This window comes from Diceros bicornis, chromosome 10 (assembly GCF_020826845.1).
Source record: "Diceros bicornis minor isolate mBicDic1 chromosome 10, mDicBic1.mat.cur, whole genome shotgun sequence".
Lineage (NCBI taxonomy): Eukaryota > Metazoa > Chordata > Mammalia > Perissodactyla > Rhinocerotidae > Diceros > Diceros bicornis.
Window position 1 is genome coordinate 58,561,003 of NC_080749.1, and position 19,611 is coordinate 58,580,613.

The window sequence follows — 19,611 nt, forward strand, 5'->3', positions numbered from 1 at the left end:
CCTCTATTTTTTTCCTTCAAGTTACTTTAAGCGCTGTTTAAAATAAAAGGCAAACACATAATCAAACACAGCTTAATAAAAACTAAAGCTACTGTCTGCTATATTTACATTTAAATTACAGAGAAATATGTGGAAACTATCTCCATCATCAATAGCAGTTGGTAGTCTTATAGAATATTTTGCATACATAGAGACTACTGAAGCACAATAAACTTCAGTTTCCTTTCCTCTCCTCCTCCATCCTGACCTTATGCACATCCTTAGTGAGCAGACAAAAGTAAGTTCAGACTCTAAAGGGCATTTGATCAGTAGATTACACATAATCAAAAATATCAACTTTTATTTTAAAATGTTAAACTTACTACAGGCTGATAAGAAAGATCAAATATGACTTCTTTGAACATGCAATATTTGAAATAGGAAAATTTGGCTTATAACTAATATTTTTGAAGTTGCAAGAGCATTTCATGAAGATGTTGCCCGTTTCAAATACTGAATAAGATCTTCTCTCTCACTCTTCTTTTTAAGACCAGCAAAGACCATTTTAGTTCCAGGGATATATTTCTTTGGGTTCTCCAAATATTCCATCAGAGTTTCCTCTCCCCAGATAACACCTATAAAGGTGAAAAAAAGTATTAAGTTTGTGTAGTTACACTCGTAAGGCTTACTTTCTGATGTGACCCACATACATGAACAAAAGATTACTCTTGGATTCAACATGAAGGCTATTATAACAAGGAATACTCACAGTTTCTGACCCACAAGAAAATTCCAAAATTAGTCTTTGGTGCTCCATTCTTTCGCTTCCCTCTAAAAATCCAATACTCACATGCTGTTTAGGATTATCCAAGGTAACACCAATAAACTACTAACCCATACATGTTATGCCTAAGCAGTACCCCATCCTCCTAGAATCACAGAGAGTTCCTTCTAGAAAAGATCTTAGAGATCCATTAATCCAACCTCTCATTTTGCAGTCGAGTAAATGATGACTCAAAGAGAGGGGAATAACTTGCCCTAAGGTGACAAGGCTACTTAGAGTCAAGAATCTGTGACTACTAATTAATATTTCCATGTTTTTTCTGCCAATCATACCAAGCTGCCTCTGTCCAGATCTCTATTAAAAAACTATGATTTCAGGAATATAGTTCCACAATGAGAGAGAAGGGTTGCCTCTACCTTTTTCTCTTTCTAAAATCAGTCAAAAAGAACACAGACAAAAAGAAACAGAAACGCTAACTCCACTTTTGATAAGATTTTTGAGGACGCACCTATAACCCCAAACTTGATATAATTAGAAGCCTACCACAGACAGAAAACCTAGACCAGAGTGAGAGGAGAACTGTCACTAATGATCTCGAAAGAAGAAGAGAAACATTCTCCAAAGTAGGAAACAAATCCTGAGGGACAAAGTCATAATTCTGTGGCCCCCAAAAGAGTTGAGTGTATATTGGCTGGCTGTGAAAGTCTCCCTAAATTCAATTCGATACCATGGAGGGTCAGGGGATCCAGGATTAAAGAAAACACAGACATGCCATCTTTAAAAAAATATTCTACCTTGTTACAGGATAGAAGAGAAACTGAAGCTGTTGGATAACCCTAGAACTGTCAGTCTTTGTCAGTTGAAGTTAAGAGCCAAAAAACTCCCTACCAACATACACACATAAATACTCAGACACATAACTCATATCTCTAACACTTAACTGTGGGTAAGGAAGACTTCATAACTAACTGGAAAACTCAGACCCTCACTTTTACTGTCCTTCTGCAAATAACCAGTCCAAAAAGAATTCTCCTCATCAAAAGATAAGTAATAATCAAAAAGGTATCAGCACAAAAGCATATTAAAAACACCTACACACACACAACATACATACACACACATAGTAGAAAGAAATATAAAAAACAAAAGTTAAATGAAAAATACACATCAGAAATTATATATATGAAGCAAATGAAACTCATGACCACATTCCTATGGATTCAAAAAAGGTATTTATGAATCAAAGGCTCAAAGCTGAGCTACAAAGGCTCATGGAGAAAATGATAAAACAGCAAGACATAAACAGCAGCAAAAAGAACAGATGCTGCTGATAGCACAAGCAGGCTTGAAAATATGGATAAAAACAAAATGGAAAGAATGAAGAGTTTAAAATGATCAAAGTGAAAATGCCAGATACAGAAGATATTTAGACAAAGGAGATTCAAAATATGCATAATTGGTGGCTCAAGTAAGATTTTTTAAAAAACAAATGAAATAGAATAAAATTATTAAACCATATAATTCAAGAAAATTTTCAAAAATAAAAGTCCTACATACATCAATTAGAAGAACACATATTCTAGGAAAATCTGAAACAGACCAATCAAGACTTACACACAGCCTAACAAAGTTACTAAATTTTAGTAAGAATTTACTAAAACTTAGAGGAAAGAGAATAAAATAAAAATAAAACTGGGGCCAGCTCAGTGGCATAGTGGTTAAGTTTGCACACTCTGCTTCAGTGGCCTGGGGTTCGCAGGTTTGGATCCCAGGAGCCGACCTACACACCACTCATCAAGCCATGCTATGGCAGCATCCCACATATAAAATAGCGGAAGATTGGTACAGATGTTAGCTCAGGAACAATCTTCCTCAAGCAAAAAGAGGAAGATTGGCAACAGATGTTAGCTCAGGGCCAATCTTCCTCACCAAAAAATAAATAAAAGATAAACAAATAAATAAAACCAAGTAAATAATAACAGAAAACAATCAGGCTGGCTTCAGATTTCTCCAAAGCATAATTCAAAATGAAGCATACAAAACCCTGAGGAATTGAAAGTGTCACCCAATAATTTTCTACCTAGCCAAATTATTATCCAAGTGTAATGGGAATCCACAGATGTTTTCAAACATCCAAGAACTAGGGTAATATAGTTCCAATAATCCTTTCTTGGCATCACTAGATAGATAGATAACCTTCCACTAACTAACAGATAAATACAGACACTGTGTAAAAGCTAGGAGTAAGCACTGATACCATTTAAATGTAGGACAAATGTTAAAACAATTGTAATAATGGGATTACATAGGATGTAAATGATACACATCACGCCAGAGTAAATATAACAACATAAATAACAAGAGGTAGGAGAAAGTGTGAAAATATGGGAGGCTGTATATCCATTTTGATTTTCTCATCCTTCATGGTATGGGATATACAGATATTACTTAAAGTAGATAAATCAAATAATAGAGGTATACGGATATTATTTAAAATATAAACACGGCCACTAAAATTAATACTATTACCAAGTAAAATTAGCTGATAAAGGGAAAGGAATAGAGAAAGCTGAGGAGAAGTGACCATATACAATTTCCTTATCACTCATACTAGGAAGTATTCTTTGGAACTCTTTGAATTTTGATATAATGTACATGGATTTCAAAATAGTTTTTTAATTATTAACACATTTATGATTTAGTGTGTCCTATTGCCTCTCTTAACAGATATGACATGACAATAGGCAAAAGATAAAGACTAATCTCTCTATCACCTCACGCCCGTCAGAATGGCTATAATAAACAAGACAGGAAACAACATGTGTTGGAGAGGATGTGGAGAGAAGGGAACTCTCATACACTGCTGGTGGGAGTGCAAACTGGTGCAGCCACTATGGAAAACAGTATGGAGATTCCTCAAAAAATCAAGGATAGAACTACCATATGATCCAGCTATTCCACTCTTGGGTATTTATCCAAAGAACTTGAAAACACCAATTTGCAAAGGTACATGCACCCCGTGTTCATTGCAGCGTTATTCACAATAGCCAAGACTTGGAAGCAACCTAAGTGCCCATCAAGGGACGAATGGATAAAGAAGCTGTGGTATATATACACAATGGAATACTACTCAGCCATAAGAAACGATGAAATCCAGCCATTTGTGGCAACATGGATGGACATTGAGGGTATAATGCAAAGTGAAATAAGTCAGAGGGAGAAGGTCAAATACCGTATGATTTCCTTCATTAAGTAGTAGATAATAACAACAATAAACAAACACATAGGGACAGAGATTGGATTGGTGGTTACCAGAGGGGAAGGGGGGAGGGAGGAGGGTGAAAGGGATAATTCGGTACATGTGTGTGGTGATGGGTTGTAATTAGTATTTTGGTGGTGAACATGATGTAATCTATGCAGAAATAGAAGTACAATGATGTACACCTGAAATTTTTACAATGTTATAAATCAATGTTACTGCAATAAATAAAAAATTAAAAATAAAATAAACAAAAAGGGGTAAAAAAAAAAAAAAAGAAATGTAGGTTCTTGGGACCTACCCAAGATCTACTGAATCAGAAACTCCAGAGGTGGAAGTCTTTGCATGTAATTGTGATGATCGATTATTTTTAATTCCATATACAGTTCATTTCAGTTTGTAAAAATTTACACTGTTTTATTTTCAGTATCTAAGACAGTGCTAGACACACTGTAGCAGTTTAATATTTGATAAATAAATGAATTAAAAGACAAAAAAAAAAAGACTAATCTCTAATAATGTCAGTTTAGTGAATATGCTAACCCATGACATGATTTCTTTAAAGGCCCAGGAAGACCTGAATTTGAATCCTAGTTCTATCACTTGTTAGCATAGAACCCTGGGCAACTCACGAATTAATTCAAACAATTTGTTTCTCAAACCTGCTTCAATTATCATTGCCCAAAAAATGCAAACAGCATATAGGTATTCAATAATACTTATAAGGTATTATTCTCAAAAGAAAAATTTTATCAATTTACTGATGTATTTAAAAACACAATATAGATGTTCAACATCACTAATCATTAGGGAAATGCATAGCAATACCACAATGAGATGCAACTTCACAACCGTTATGATGGCTATTATCAAAAAAAAAAGGACGAAAATAACAATTGTTGTCGAGGATGTGAAGAAATTGGAATACTTGTCTATTACTGGTGGGAAGATAAAATGGTACAGCTACTGTGGAAAATGGTACAGCTGTTGCTCAAACAATTAAATACAGAATTATCATATGATTCAGCAATTCCACTTCTGAGTACATACCCAAAGGAAGTAAAGGCAGGGACATGAACAGATATTTGTACACCCATGTTCACAGAATTATTCACAATAGCCAAAAAGTAGAAGCAACCCAAGTATCCACTCACAGATAAATGGATAAACACAATGTGGTATATACACACAACGGGAAATTATTCAGCCTTAAACGAATAGAAATTATGACACATGGTACAACATGGATGAACCCTGAAGACATTATGCTAAGTGAAATAAGCCAGTCACAAAAAGGCATATGATTCCACTTATATGAAGTACCTAGAATAGTCAAATTCATAGAGACATAAAGTAGAATGGTGGTTGCCAGGGCATGTTTAATAGGTCCAGAGTTTCAGTTTGGGAAGACAAAAAAGGTTGAGAGAAGGATGACTGCAGAACAATGTGAATGTGCTTAACACCACAGAACTGTACACTTAAAAATGGTTAAAAGGGTAAATTTTATGTTATATATATATTTGCCACAATTTTAAAAAACCACACAATATAAGATTATTGCTACAATTATGAATTTTGTAAAACTATACACTAAGCAAGTCATACGGGACAAAGAATCTTCTTTAAAACATGGGAATTTCCGTATTCTTTTGAAAACTAAAATAGTGTAATTATTTCCAAGAGAAAGATCACACATAGAAAATAAATATGGTGGACAGTGTTCCACAATTTATATTAAAATTCAACTACTGACGTCCTTGTGCTTAATTATTCAAGTCTGTCTTTGGTCAAGCTGTGCTAAAGTATTTTTTAAATCCTTATTTTATTCTAAATAACCTTATTTTAAAGCCCTAGCTCGGGGCCAGCCCGGTGGCGCAAGCGGTTAAGTGCGCGCGCGCTCTGCTGTGGTGGCCCGGGTTCGCAGGTTCAGATCCTGGTTTGGATCCCGGGCGAGCGCTGACGCACGTACCGCTTGTCAGGCCATGCTTTGGCGGCGTCCCATATAAAGTGGAGGAAGATGGGCACGGATGTTAGCCCAGGGCCAGGCTTCCTTAGCAAAAAAAGAGGAAGATTGGCAGATGTTAGCACAGGGCTGATCCCCTCACAAAATAAATAAAACCCTAGCTCAATTAACATAGTAGCTTATATTATTCTTTTTGTTCCCAGCTTTATTGAGATATAATTAACATATAAGTTTGTATAAGTTTAAGGTGTACAACGTGTTGATTTGATGCACATGTATTGCAAAATGATTACCACCATAGAGTTAGCTAAAACCTCCATCCCATCACAGAATTTCCACTTCTTTTTTTGTGGTAAGAACATTTAAGATGTACTCTCTTAGCAACTTTCAAGTATATACTACAGCATTATTAGCTATAATCACCATGCTATACATTAGATCCCAGAACATGTTAATCTTATAACTAGAAGTTTGTCCCCTTTGACCAATATCTCCCTGGTACCTTCAACTCCGGGCCCTGGTAACCACCACTCTACTCTATGTTGCTCTGAGTTCGGCTTTTCTTGATTCCAAATATAAGTGATATCATAGAGTATTTTTCTGTCTTTGTCTGACTTATTTCACTTAACATAATGCCCTCAAGTTTCATCCAAGTTGTTGCAAATGGCAAAATTTTCTTTTCTCATGGCTGAATAATATTTTCTTGTATATAAATACTACATCTTCTTTATCTATTCATCCATTGACAGACACTTAGATTGTTTCCATATCTTTGCTGCAATGAACACAGGAGTGCAGAGATCTCTTCGAGATCCTGTTTTCATTTCCTTTGAGTATATACCCAGAAGTGGAATTACTGGATCACATAGTTCTATTTTTAATTTTTTGAGGAATCGCCATACTGATTTCCACTGCAGCTGTACCAATTTACATTTCCACCAACAGTGCACAAAAGTTCCCTTTTCTCCCCATCCTCACCAACATTTGCTATTTCTTATCTTTTTGATGATAGTAATTCTGACAAGCATGAGGCAATATCTCATTGTGGTTTTGATTTGCATTTTCCTGATGATTAGCAATGTTGAGCACCTTTTCATGTACCTGTTGGCCACGTGTATGTCTTCTTTGGAAAAATGTCTATTCAGGTCCTCTGCCCATTTTTTAATTGGGTTGTTTTTCACTATTTGGTTGTATCAGTTCTTTACATATTTCGGATATTAACCCCTTATCAGATATATGATTGCAAATATTTTCTCCCATTCCATAGGTTGCCTTTTCATTTTGTTGACTGTTTCTTTTGCTGTGCAGAGACTTTTTAGTTTGATGTAGTCCCACATATTTATTTTTGCTCTTGTTGCTCGTGCTTTTGGTGTCATATCCAGAAAACTGTTGCCAAAACCAATGTCAAGGATCTTTTTTCCATATGTTTTCTGCTAGGAGTTTTATAGATTCAGGTCTTATGTTTAAGTCTTGAACCCATTTCAAGTTAAATATTGTGAGTGGTGGAAGAGAGGGGTCCAATTTCACTGGACAATGCAATCTCAATCAAAATTCCAAAGGCCTATTTTGCAGAAATGGACAAATTGATCTTCAAATTCCTGGAATTGCAAAAGGCCTTGAATAGCCAAAACAATACCAGAAAAGAAAAACAAAGTTGGTGAGCTCACACTTCCCAATTTCAAAACGTACTACAAAGCTACAGTAATTAAAACTGTGTGGTACTAGTATAAGGATAAACATACAGACCAATGGAATAGAACTGAAAGTCCAGAATTAAACCCTAACATATATGGCCAATTGATTTTCAACAAGAGTGTCAAGATTATTCAACTGGGAAAGAATTGTCTCTTCAACAAATGGTGCTAGGACAACTGGACAACCACAGGCAAAAGAATAACATTGGACTGCTACCTCACTCTATACAAAAATTAATTTAAAATGGGTCAAAGACCTAAATGTAAGAGCCAAAACTATAAAACTATTAGAAGAAAAGATAGGGGTAAATCTTTTTGACCTCAGATTTGGCAGTGGATTTTTAGATTTGACATCAAAAGTACAAGCAACATCAACAAAAACAGATAAATGGACTTCATACAAATTAAAAACTTATGTGCATCAAAGGACATTATCAAGAAAATGAAGACAATCTACAGAATAAGAGAAAATATTTGCAAATCACATATTAGATAAGTGTTCAGTGTCCAGAATATATAAAGAATTCTTACAACTCAACAACAAAAAGACAAACAATCCAAATAAAAAACAGGTATAGAACATGAAAAGACATTTTTCTAAAGAAAATATACAAATGGGCAACAAGCACATGAAAAGATGTTCAACATCATGGTTCATTAAGGAAATGCAAAGCAAAATCACGAGACATCACTTCACACTTGCTAGGATGGCAATTAAAAAAAGAAGAGAAATGAACAAGTGTTGGTGAGGATATAGAGAAATAGGAATTCTCCTACATTGTTGATAGGAATGTAAAATGGTGCAGCTGCTATGGAAAACAATTTGATTTTTCCTCAAAAATTTAATAAATGACCAAGCAATTCCACTCCTAGGTATATATCCAAAATAACTGAAAAACAGGCATTTAAACAAATAGTTGTTCACAAATATTCATAGCAGCACTATTCACAAAAGGCAATAGGCAGAAACAATCCAAATGTCCATCAACTGATGAACGGATAAACAAATTGTGATATACACACACACACAAATGGAATATTATTCAGCCATAAAAAGGAATGAAGTATTGATGTATGCCTCAACTTCAATGAAGTACTGATATGCTACAACACTTTAAAATAGCTAATTGTATGTTATGTGAATTTCACCTCAATAAAAGGAATAAAAAGAAAAAATAAAATAAAATAAAAACTTTTCCAAATAGTAATGTAGTAGTGATCTGAAATTTGGGCCTGTAAGAAACACTAGGTCCCAAGAACAGTTCAAAACAGAGTTGCACTCTATTTTAGAGTTGTACCCTATTTTTGAAGTGAATTCTAATAATATATGTAGGTATGTATGTATATGTATATCCAGGAGGAATAAATTGCTTTGCAAAGATATAGTCTTTTCCAACCATTTTTAATTTCAACCCTAAAATGCTTTCTCACTTTAACTGCCATCTACCCACTTGCCACCAATAAAGAAATCATTGAAAATACTTTTTCACCTTCTCAAACTCTTCCAAAAAATTGAGGAGTGGGGGAAGCTCCCTAACTCATTCTACGAAGCCAACATTACCCTGATACCAAAACCAGACAAGGACAACACAAAAAAAGAAAACTACAGGCCAATATCACTGATGAACATCGATGCAAAAATCCTCAGTAAAATACTAGCAAATCGCATACAACAATACGTCAAAAAGACTATACACCATGATCAAGTGGGATTTATTCCAGGTATGCAGGGATGGTTTAACATTCGCAAATCAATCAACGTGATACACCACATTAATAAAATGAAGAATAAAAATCACATGATCATCTCAATAGATGCAGAGAAAGCATTTGACAAGATACAGCATCCATTTATGATAAAAACTCTGAATAAAATGGGTATAGAAGGAAAGTACCTCAACATAATAAAGACCATATATGACAAACCCACAGCTAATATCATCCTCAATGGTGAAAAACTGAAAGCTATCCCTCTAAGAACAGGAACCAGACAAGGATGCCCACTCTCACCACTCCTATTTAACATAGTACTGGAAGTCCTAGCCAGAGCAATCAGGCAAGAAAAAGAAATAAAAGGGATCCAAATTGGAAAGCAAGAAGTGAAACTCTCACTATTTGCAGATGACATGATTTTATACATAGAAAACCCTAAAGAATCCACCAGAAAACTTTTAGAAGTAATAAACAAATATGGTAAAGTTGCAGGATACAAAATCAACATACAAAAATCAGTTGCATTTCTATACACTAACAATGAAGTAGCAGAAAGAGAAATTAAGAATACCATCCCATTTACAATTGCAACAAAAAGAATAAAATACCTAGGAATAAACTTAACCAAAGAGGTGAAAGATCTGTACACCGAAAACTATAAAACATTTCTGAAAGAAATTGAAGAAGACACAAAGAAATGGAAAGATATTCCGTGCTCTTGGATTGAAAGAATTAACATAGTTAAGATGTCCATATTTCCTAAAGCAATCTATAGATTCAATGCAATCCCTATCAAACTTCCAACAACATTTTTCACAGAAATAGAACAAAGAATCCTAAAATTTATATGGAACAACAAAAGACCCCGAATAGCTAAAGGAATCCTGAGAAAAAAGAACAAAGCTGGAGGTATCACACTCCCTGATTTCAAAATATACTACAAAGCTATAGTAACCAAAACAGCATGGTACTGGCACAAAAACAGACACACAAATCAATGGAATAGAATCGAAAGCCCAGAAATAAACCCACACATCAATGGACAGCTAATCTTCGACAAAGGAGTCAAGAACATACAATGGAGAAAAGAAAGTCTCTTCAACAAATGGTGTTGGGCAAACTGGACAGCCACATGCAAAAAAATGAAAGTAGACCCTTACCTTACACCATACACAAAAATTAACTCCAAATGGATTAAAGACTTGAATGTAAGACCTGAAACTATGAAACTTCTAGAAGAAAACATAGGCAGCACGCTCTTCGACATCAGTATTAGCAACATATTTTCAAGCACCATGTCTGACCGGGCAAGAGAAATAATAGAAAAAATAAACAAACGGGATATATCAAACTAAAAAGCTTCTGCACAGCAAAGGAAACCATCAACAAAACAAAAAGACAACCTAACAATTGGGAGAAGATATTTGCAAACCATACATCTGATAAGGGGTTAATCTCCAAAATATATAAAGAACTCATGCATCTCAACAACAAAAAAACTACCAACCCAATTAAAAAATGGACAAAAGACCTGAACAGACATTTCTCCAAAGAAGATATACAGATGGTCAACAGACACATGAAAAGATGTTCAAAATCATTAACTATCAGGGAAATGCAAATCAAAACTACAATGAGATATCACCTCACGCCCGTCAGAATGGCTATAATAAACAAGACAGGAAACAACATGTGTTGGAGAGGATGTGGAGAGAAGGGAACTCTCATACACTGCTGGTGGGAGTGCAAACTGGTGCAGCCACTATGGAAAACAGTATGGAGATTCCTCAAAAAATCAAGGATAGAACTACCATATGATCCAGCTATTCCACTGCTGGGTATTTATCCAAAGAACTTGAAAACAGCAAGGAGTAAAGACACATGCACCCCTGTGTTCATTGCAGCATTATTCACAATAGCCAAGACGTGGAAGCAACCTAAGTGCCCATCAAGGGACGAATGGATAAAGAAGATGTGGTATACATACACAATGGAATACTACTCAGCCATAAGAAACGATGAAATCCAGGCATTTGTGACAACATGGATGGACATTTCGGGTATTATGCAAAGCGAAATAAGTCAGAGGGAGAAGGTCAAATACCGTATGATTTCCTTCATTAAGTAGTAGATAATAACAACAATAAACAAACACATAGAGACAGAGATTGGATTGGTGGTTACCAGAGGGGAAGGGGGAGGGGGGAGGGTGAAAGGGATAATTCGGCACATGTGTGTGGTGATGGGTTGTAATTAGTATTTTGGTGGTGAACATGATGTAATCTATGCAGAAATAGAAGTATAATGATGTACACCTGACATTTATACAATGTTATAAACCAATGTTACTGCAATAAATAAAAAATTTTTTTAAAAAAAGGCACAAACATTTCTTAGGAAAAAAATAAATAAATAAATAAATAAAATAAAAAAAAGAAAATACTTTTTCAAACTATATAACAGTCCCCCTAAACTCCTAAGACTCATCACTACAAATAGAAAACTACCATTATGCCACTAAAATACGATTTGATTTTTTTTTTTTAGATCATGCTTTTTCAAGATAAATGTACTGCATAAAATGAAATACCTTGTAGAGGCAAAAACCTATGCCACGGAGGATTGCTAATTCCTCTGATCAAACAGATGAACAGTTAGTCAAATGCAGATCTTATGATATAAATCACTATTTCAGTAATATAAACATGGGGATTTCATTTTAATGCTGCAAATTAGGAAATTATTATAATATCAAATCACGTGCTTTCTTCTTTGCTACAAAGTTTCTGGTTCTCTCCCACAGCTGCCTTATTTTTACCTTTGTTTTTGTTTGCATCAGAATAAGAAAATCCTGGTGGTTGTCCTGTTTTTCGGCCAAAAAGGCCCCAGAGATTTGGACCAGACTTGTGTTTTCCACCTTTTTCCACTGTGTGGCACCGAGAACATTTTTGAATAAATATCTTCTTGCCTGCTTCAGCGTCTCCCATTTTCTTCTGTAATGAAACATTAAACCACAGACCAAAGAAAATACCAGATTTGCAAAGTTGGAAAAAAAGGAATTCCATCATCTTGAAATGAATATTAATGATATTAAACAAAAATATAATTTAGTCGGAGTGCTCAAAAACACAAACATAACATCCAATTTTATGAAGACTTAATCATCTCCTTTATCAGGTTTATCTTCAATTTCTAGCTATAGCTACTTCAGAAACTGCTATTGGCATAAGCCTGGTTTTACTTCGGCCTTCAAACAATTATAGTAATTTATCTAGGTGAATCATGTTCCATTTTTTCTTTTCACTTCCAAAAAGTACACATGCAAAAAATCATGTGAAACACATAGGTCTAATTTGATATTCCCTTACTTAAAAATAAGAATAGAACAAAATGGAAAGGTGCTTAAATATGATATTTATTATGACTACTTATATGCGTACAATAATAGAACTGTAAAATTAAAAACTATACAGAAAAGAATGGGGCCAGAGCAAGCTACGTGTAGCACAATTTCTCATTTACTTTACACTCTCAGCTATTAACAAATCTATCAGACTAGATCAAGCATTATCTGAAAGCAATCAAATAACATCGAGTTCAGTCAGCATTATTACGTGTTTAATATTAATGTAGTGGCAAATATACAGTTTTAAGTAGGAAAGATTTTATTATATGGTGATAGATATATACAATAAATTTTGTACAAAGATATTTTGATTAAGACTGCCAAAAATCCTGTTACATAAGTAAATAAATGCCTCCTCCACCTAAAATGATGTAAAAATTAAAATAATTTCAACTTATTGAAAAAATGTAGTTTGAAATGCTAATGAATGCAGTACCTGGGTTTTGTTACCTGCTCTTTGTGTTCTTTGAAGAATGGGTGCTGGGCAATAGGCACATGAAAAGATGCTCAACATCACTAATCATCAGGGAAATGCAAATCAAAACAACACTAAGATACCACTTCATGCCCGTTAGAATGGCTATAATCACCAAGACAAAAAACAACAAATGTTGGAGAGGATGTGGAGAAACAGGAACCCTCATACACAGCTGGTGGGAATGCAAATTGGTGCAGCCTCTATGGAAAACGGTATGGAGATTCCTCAAAGAATTAAAAATAGAGATGCCCTATGATCCAGCCATCCCACTACTGGGAATCTATCCAATGAACCTGAAATCAACAATCCAAAGAGGCTTATGCACCCCTATGTTCATTGCAGCATTATACACCATAGCCAAGAAGTGGAAGCAACCTAAGTGTCCCTCGACTGACGATTGGATCAAGAAAATGTGGTATATATATAGGATGGAATACTACTCTGCCATAAAAAAAGACAAAATCGTCCCATTTGCAACAACATGGATGGGCCTGGAGCGTATTATGTTAAGTGAAATAAGCCAGAAAGAGAAAGACAAACACTGTATGATCTCACTCATATGTGGAATATAAACCAACACATGGACAGAGAAAACTGGACTGTGGTTACCAGGGGCAGTGGGGGTGGGGGGTGGGCACAAGGGGTGAAGGGAGTCATATATATGGTGATGGACAAACAAAATTGTACAACCCAAAATTTCACAATGTTAGAAACCATTAAAACATCAATAAATTAAAAATAATAATAATAATAATAATTTCAAAAAAAAAAAAAAAGAATGGGTCCTGGGGAGGTGGCGGTGGGGATAGATTTCAACCTAAGAGTTACTATTATAGAAATAATGAAAATACCTAATTCTTTGACACTATAGTTCTAAGCAGATTTTTACCTTTATAACTCTAGTGAGAAATAAAAAATGTGGGTGTTATTCTGACAATACTGAAAAGCACAGTATTGTTTAACTAAAGTCAGCTATCACTCAGAGAGGCCAGTACTTCATATACGGTAACCTGCGAAATTAGTATCTTCCTAATTTCTTCAAATCTATGTGGAAACCCAAAGCAGTGTCAATAATGCACCTAAAGGTAAGACAGAAGTTTTCTTTGGGCAGTATCCAAAACAACTAAGCTGTTAATCAATGTTTTAGGTCCGATAAAAAGTGGAGTAAGAAAATTCACTTTATCCAAGAGACGCTGACTTTAAAATTCCAAACTTCACTCCAAACAGTGCATTCAATTTCTACCTCTGTATAAATTCTACCAATTCTCTATATAGATATACAATTCCTTGAGCCTTTGTACAGGAGCCACAGAGAGAAAAACATTAGTCACAAAAACAAATTTACAGGGCTGGCCTGGTGGCTCAAGCGGTTAAGTGCGCGCGCTCCGCTGCGGCGGCCCGGGGTTCACCAGCCCGATCCCGGGCGCGCACTGACACACTGCTTGGCAAGCCATGCTGTGGTGGCGTCCCATATAAAGTGGAGGAAGATGGGCACGGATGTTAGCCCAGGGCCAGTCTTCCTCAGCAAAAAGAGGAGGATTGGCAGATGTTAGCTCAGGGCTGATTTTCCTCACAAAAAAAAACAATTACAGCCTTTTAGCAAAATACATTCACTATAACTATACAGTTTGTATCATATAAAAACAAAACGTCACCTCAGTACTAACTAAAGAATCTTTAGTTCTAATTTTTACATAAAGCAGAAAAATTGGACTGATTTTTATACCAATTAAATGTTACTGGTAATTCAGGAAACTAGACTTTTTTTAAAAAAAGAAAAAACTAGAGGCTGGCCCTGTGGCTTAGTGGTTAAGTGTGTGCTCTCTGCTGCTGGCGGCCCGGGGTTCGGATCCCGGGCGCGCACCAGTGCACCACTTCTCCGGCCATGCTGAGGCCACGTCCCACATACAGCAACTAGAAGGATGTGCAACTATGACATACAACTATCTACTGGGGCTTTGGGGAGAAAAAGGGAAAAAAAGGAGGAGGATTGGCAATAGATGTTAGCTCAGGGCCAGTCTTCCTCTGCAAAAAGAGGAGGATTGGTATGGATGTTAGCTCAGGGCTGATCTTCCTCACAAAAAAAAAAAAAAAAGAAAAAACTAAAACTCTCTTTACTTGTACAGATTTTACAGGCGAGTCACTTAGGAGAAAATTTCCATTATCATTGTTCAAACCACCAGTATTTATCAGAATTTAAAACATTCACTGTTGCTGGGGCCAGCCCCTGGCCTAGTGGTTACGTTCAGCATACTCCACTTTGGCGGCCGGGGGTTCAGTTCCTGGGTGTGGACCTGCACCACATGCTGTGGCAGCGGCCCACATACAAAACAGAGGAAGACTGGTACAGATGTTAGCTCAGGGCAAATCTTCCTCAAGCAAAAAGAGGAAGATTGGCAACAGATCTTAGCTCCCCACCAATCTTCCTCAGCAAAAAAAAAAAAAAAAAAATCACTGCTGCCATCTTTAATCACTGCTGTGCAAGTACCTATGACCCTGTTCAAAGTGCGTTCAAACCAACAGATTCAACAGTGGCAGCAAGGGAGAAGGCAGGAAAACCAGAAAGGATATCAAGAGAATTCATTTTGTTCTATAATCATTTGGCACTCTACTGGTACTTAGCAATTAAGAAGAAATATCTCACTAAAAATAGGCAAAGATTTGACATCCGGTATGAGAATGATCACTCATCTGAGAATGAAGTAATTCTAATGCTAAATAGACAGGGTGAGAGTAGCAAACACTTATACATGGTTAATATGTGTTAGGCACAGTCTAAGATCTTTATATATTACTAACGCATTTAATCCTACACCAGCCTAGTGAGATAGATACCATGAATATCTCTATCTTTACAGATGAGGTAAATGAGGCACACAGAGGTTAAGCAGCTTGTGTAAAGTCACAAGCTGGTGAGAAATGGAGAGAAATGGTGAAAGGTGAGAGGAAGCGCAATATTAAATGTATAATCCCAGCAGTTTAATTTTAACAATTCCCTTTTAAGAGTGATCCAGGCAACCCTGTGTTGAACACTAGGTCTGACACATTGCACATGCTTAACTGAGTGACAGTGCTTAAAGAGGAGTAAGTGGGATTTTAAGTGGGATTCTGCATGTTGCAGTGGAAAAAGTACTGAAGTGAGATGCATCACAAAGATGGGATCCTGGATAAATCACTTCACGTCTATGAACCACCCGCCAACACATACAGGTGTCTACGGCCTTTCCCACGTCTAATCAGCTGTGAATGAATCTCCGACAAGGAACGAGAATCCACCTTTCCAAACTCCCAATCTGGGCCCCTCCATGCCACCACCTGCATTTCGAGGCTGACTTCTGCCAACTGTGGGTGGAAGATTCTACTCAAAATCAGTCCCACCCAGAATTCAGAAAGGCTGGGGAGGCCCCTCGCTAGAAAAGTCTTCTGCATTTAAGGACACCTGGGTCCCAGCAGGCTGGGGCTAGGGCAAGCCTCTGACGAGCAGGACGGTTGGATGCTCCTCTCTGGGTGGACCCAGGCCCAAAATGCATCGGCTCATAACCAGCGCCTGGCCCACTCCTTCCCAGCCGGTCCCACACCTACCACTGGGCCAGCGGCTCCACCCTCCACCTCCCCTGGAACCCTTGGCAGTCACCCGGGCCGCTGCCGGGGCAAAGCCTGCGTCCCAAGTTCCAGGTTGGCTGACCCGCAGCAGCGCCTCAAACACTCGCACTGCAGGGCCACCAGGCATGTGCTTCCGGTGGACGTCAGCCAACTACAGGCGGGGCTCCGTCCACGCTGCTGATTGGCCCCCAGATCCCGCGGGATAGCAACTCTCGCAGGGGCTTAAAGCCTTGCGCTTGCTGTGCTGTCGCTGGCTGAGTCTAAATGTGACAAAGTGAATTGTATTTCAAGCGAAGCAGTCCGAAGTCCGGCTTTGTTCCATTTGTTTAACTTCTACCTTACCAAAGAGTTAAATTATCTATGTATGTTTACAGCGTGTACCAGTTCTTGCTTGAAGTAGGAACTCAACGTTTTATGAATGGTCCATTAGCATTTGATCACAAGAATCAAGTCACGTCAACAAAAGAAGAAAACAAGACCTTACTATCAGCCAGGCACTGTGCCAAGCAACTTGGAAATATAAACACTGAACTGCAGCCTCAATTTTCTATGAGTTACAATGCAGCTGGAGCAAGATTTAAATACATTAAATCACTATAAATGAGCTACATAAAAATACAATAATACAAGAACTGACAGCAAGGTTGCAAGCTTCTTGCTAACTGCCAAAAGAGCGGAATGGCGTATGACTAGAAACAGAGAGAGAAGGAGTTCTGAAAGGGCAAGGGAGGGAGATATGGAGGGGAGAACTGAGAAAGCCACACGAAGACGAGGGTACTCAAGGCAGACAGATGAGAAAGTTGAACCTGTGTTTAGGAAAACATGGGAAGGGAAAGGAGCTTACCTTTGGTCACATAATTACTCAGTGAGACATGAGTGATAAGGCTGTGACAGAGAAATAGGAATATAAAGATAATTTTTTAAATTGCTCAACAATCAAGGTACTTGGGAAAGTGATAGTGAAAATTCTGTGAATTAGGTAAGTGGGAGGTTTACCCGATATTCTTGTTCTCTAAAGTGCTGTCCAACAGACCTTTCTGCCACGTTGGAAATGTTCTTCATGAGGGCTGTCTACTAGCTGCAAATAGCTTTTGAGCATTTGAAATGTCGCTAATGTGACTAACTGAATTTTCAATTACTTTATTTATAGTTAATTTTCATTAATTTTATTTTAATTTAAATAACCACACTTACCCGATGGTTGAATGAAACTATTCTAAGTGATACCTATGAGTTTTGTCCTGTGATCTACATATTTAAAAGATATATGTCATCAAATTGAATCAAAATGACCAGGTCTACCGGGGAAAAGAAATCAGGAATTAAATATTATTCTCAAACTCAAACAAAGATATGCAAACTCAAGAAAAAGGAGACTATCATTTCTTGAATGGCTACCACAGGCCAAGCTAGGTGCTAGCATACATTATCAGTAGCCAGTAGCCTTACAGATGGGAAAAATGAAGATTCTGGATCATATTCATACAGAACAATGTGAAAGTTACTAATTGATAACCAATAAATATCAGTGGTAAAATCTATTAAAAATTTGCAAATAAGGCAAAATGTTTTTACTTAATTAAATATAATGGATGAAGATTAATATCGACAACCAGTGAGGCTCATTGTAACTACATCATAATTCCAGACATTTTGGAAAACGACAAGAATTTACTATCTTCTCCTTGTATGTCAAAACTAAGTCACAATATCATTTCTTATTTTTTAAAAAGAAATTCATAAGTATTTTGGGAGAAAAAATTTCAAGGCAAATCTGAATTTCATGTGAAATAAATGTGTTTATCATTCTAATAATTGTGCATTATAGCCTACATGTATTAAAGCCTTGAAAAAATTTAATCTGCTAATGCCCTGAACCTCTTTTCTCTAATATAAGACCAATTAATAATCATTCTCTCAAACCTCAGAATTTGCAGCTGTTTTAGTTACATGTGATTCATGTTCAAATATGATATTATATGACTTGAAACATGACAAATCTGTCATTACTGAGTGATGAAAATGTTCTAAAATTGATTGTAGCAATGGTTACACAACTCTGTGAACATACTAAAAATCATTTAATTAAACACTTTAAATGGATAAATTGGATGATATATGAATTATATCTTAATAAAGCTGTTTAAAGTAAATAGATAAGTCATATGAAGAAAAATGTATTTACTGTATTTTAGTAATTTATAAGTAAATTTCTTATTTTCCTCGAGTATGCTGTATTTCACATGATTGAGTGGTAAAGAAATTTTGCTTTCCTAGCATTTCCCAATATTTATGTTCTTGGTTTTGTTTTATGCATCTTTTACCCCTTCTCTAAGGAAAAGAAAAGTAACTGCTCTGAATATCAGCCTAAAATCTTCAGGATACCAATTCAGTAATGTTGTTTTACAAAGAATAGAAATTGCCCAGTCAGTGCAGTTTAAGAAAATTACACATTTTCCACTAGATGGCACTAGTGTGCAAACAGTATTGCTAGAATCTTTGCACTTGGTCAAATCAATAAAACTGTTACATTACCACATTGTTTTCATTCACCTTGATTGGTCTGAATAAGATAAAGAGAAGTGGAAAGTTAAGACAAAATTCTTCATTGACTTGCTAAATTCCATGGTAAACAGAGCCCTTATTTTACAGATGTGGAATATAATGCAAGGAGAAATTGTCACAATCTTGTGCTAAAGCCAGGATAGGAACCCAGAATCCCTGACTCTTAG

General features: G+C 36.3%; 1 protein-coding gene across 1 annotated transcript; it reads right to left on the bottom strand.

The window, feature by feature from the left end:
• Positions 1-436: 436 nt before the first annotated feature.
• On the bottom strand, positions 437-12,379 carry LOC131410857 (cytochrome c, testis-specific). The gene is made up of 2 exons (XM_058549319.1): positions 12,211-12,379; positions 437-614 (listed from the first exon to the last, which is right to left on the bottom strand). Exons 1-2 carry the CDS (start codon positions 12,377-12,379, stop codon positions 466-468), a joined length of 318 nt encoding a protein of 105 aa, XP_058405302.1. The 3' UTR covers positions 437-465.
• Positions 12,380-19,611: the final 7,232 nt, after the last annotated feature.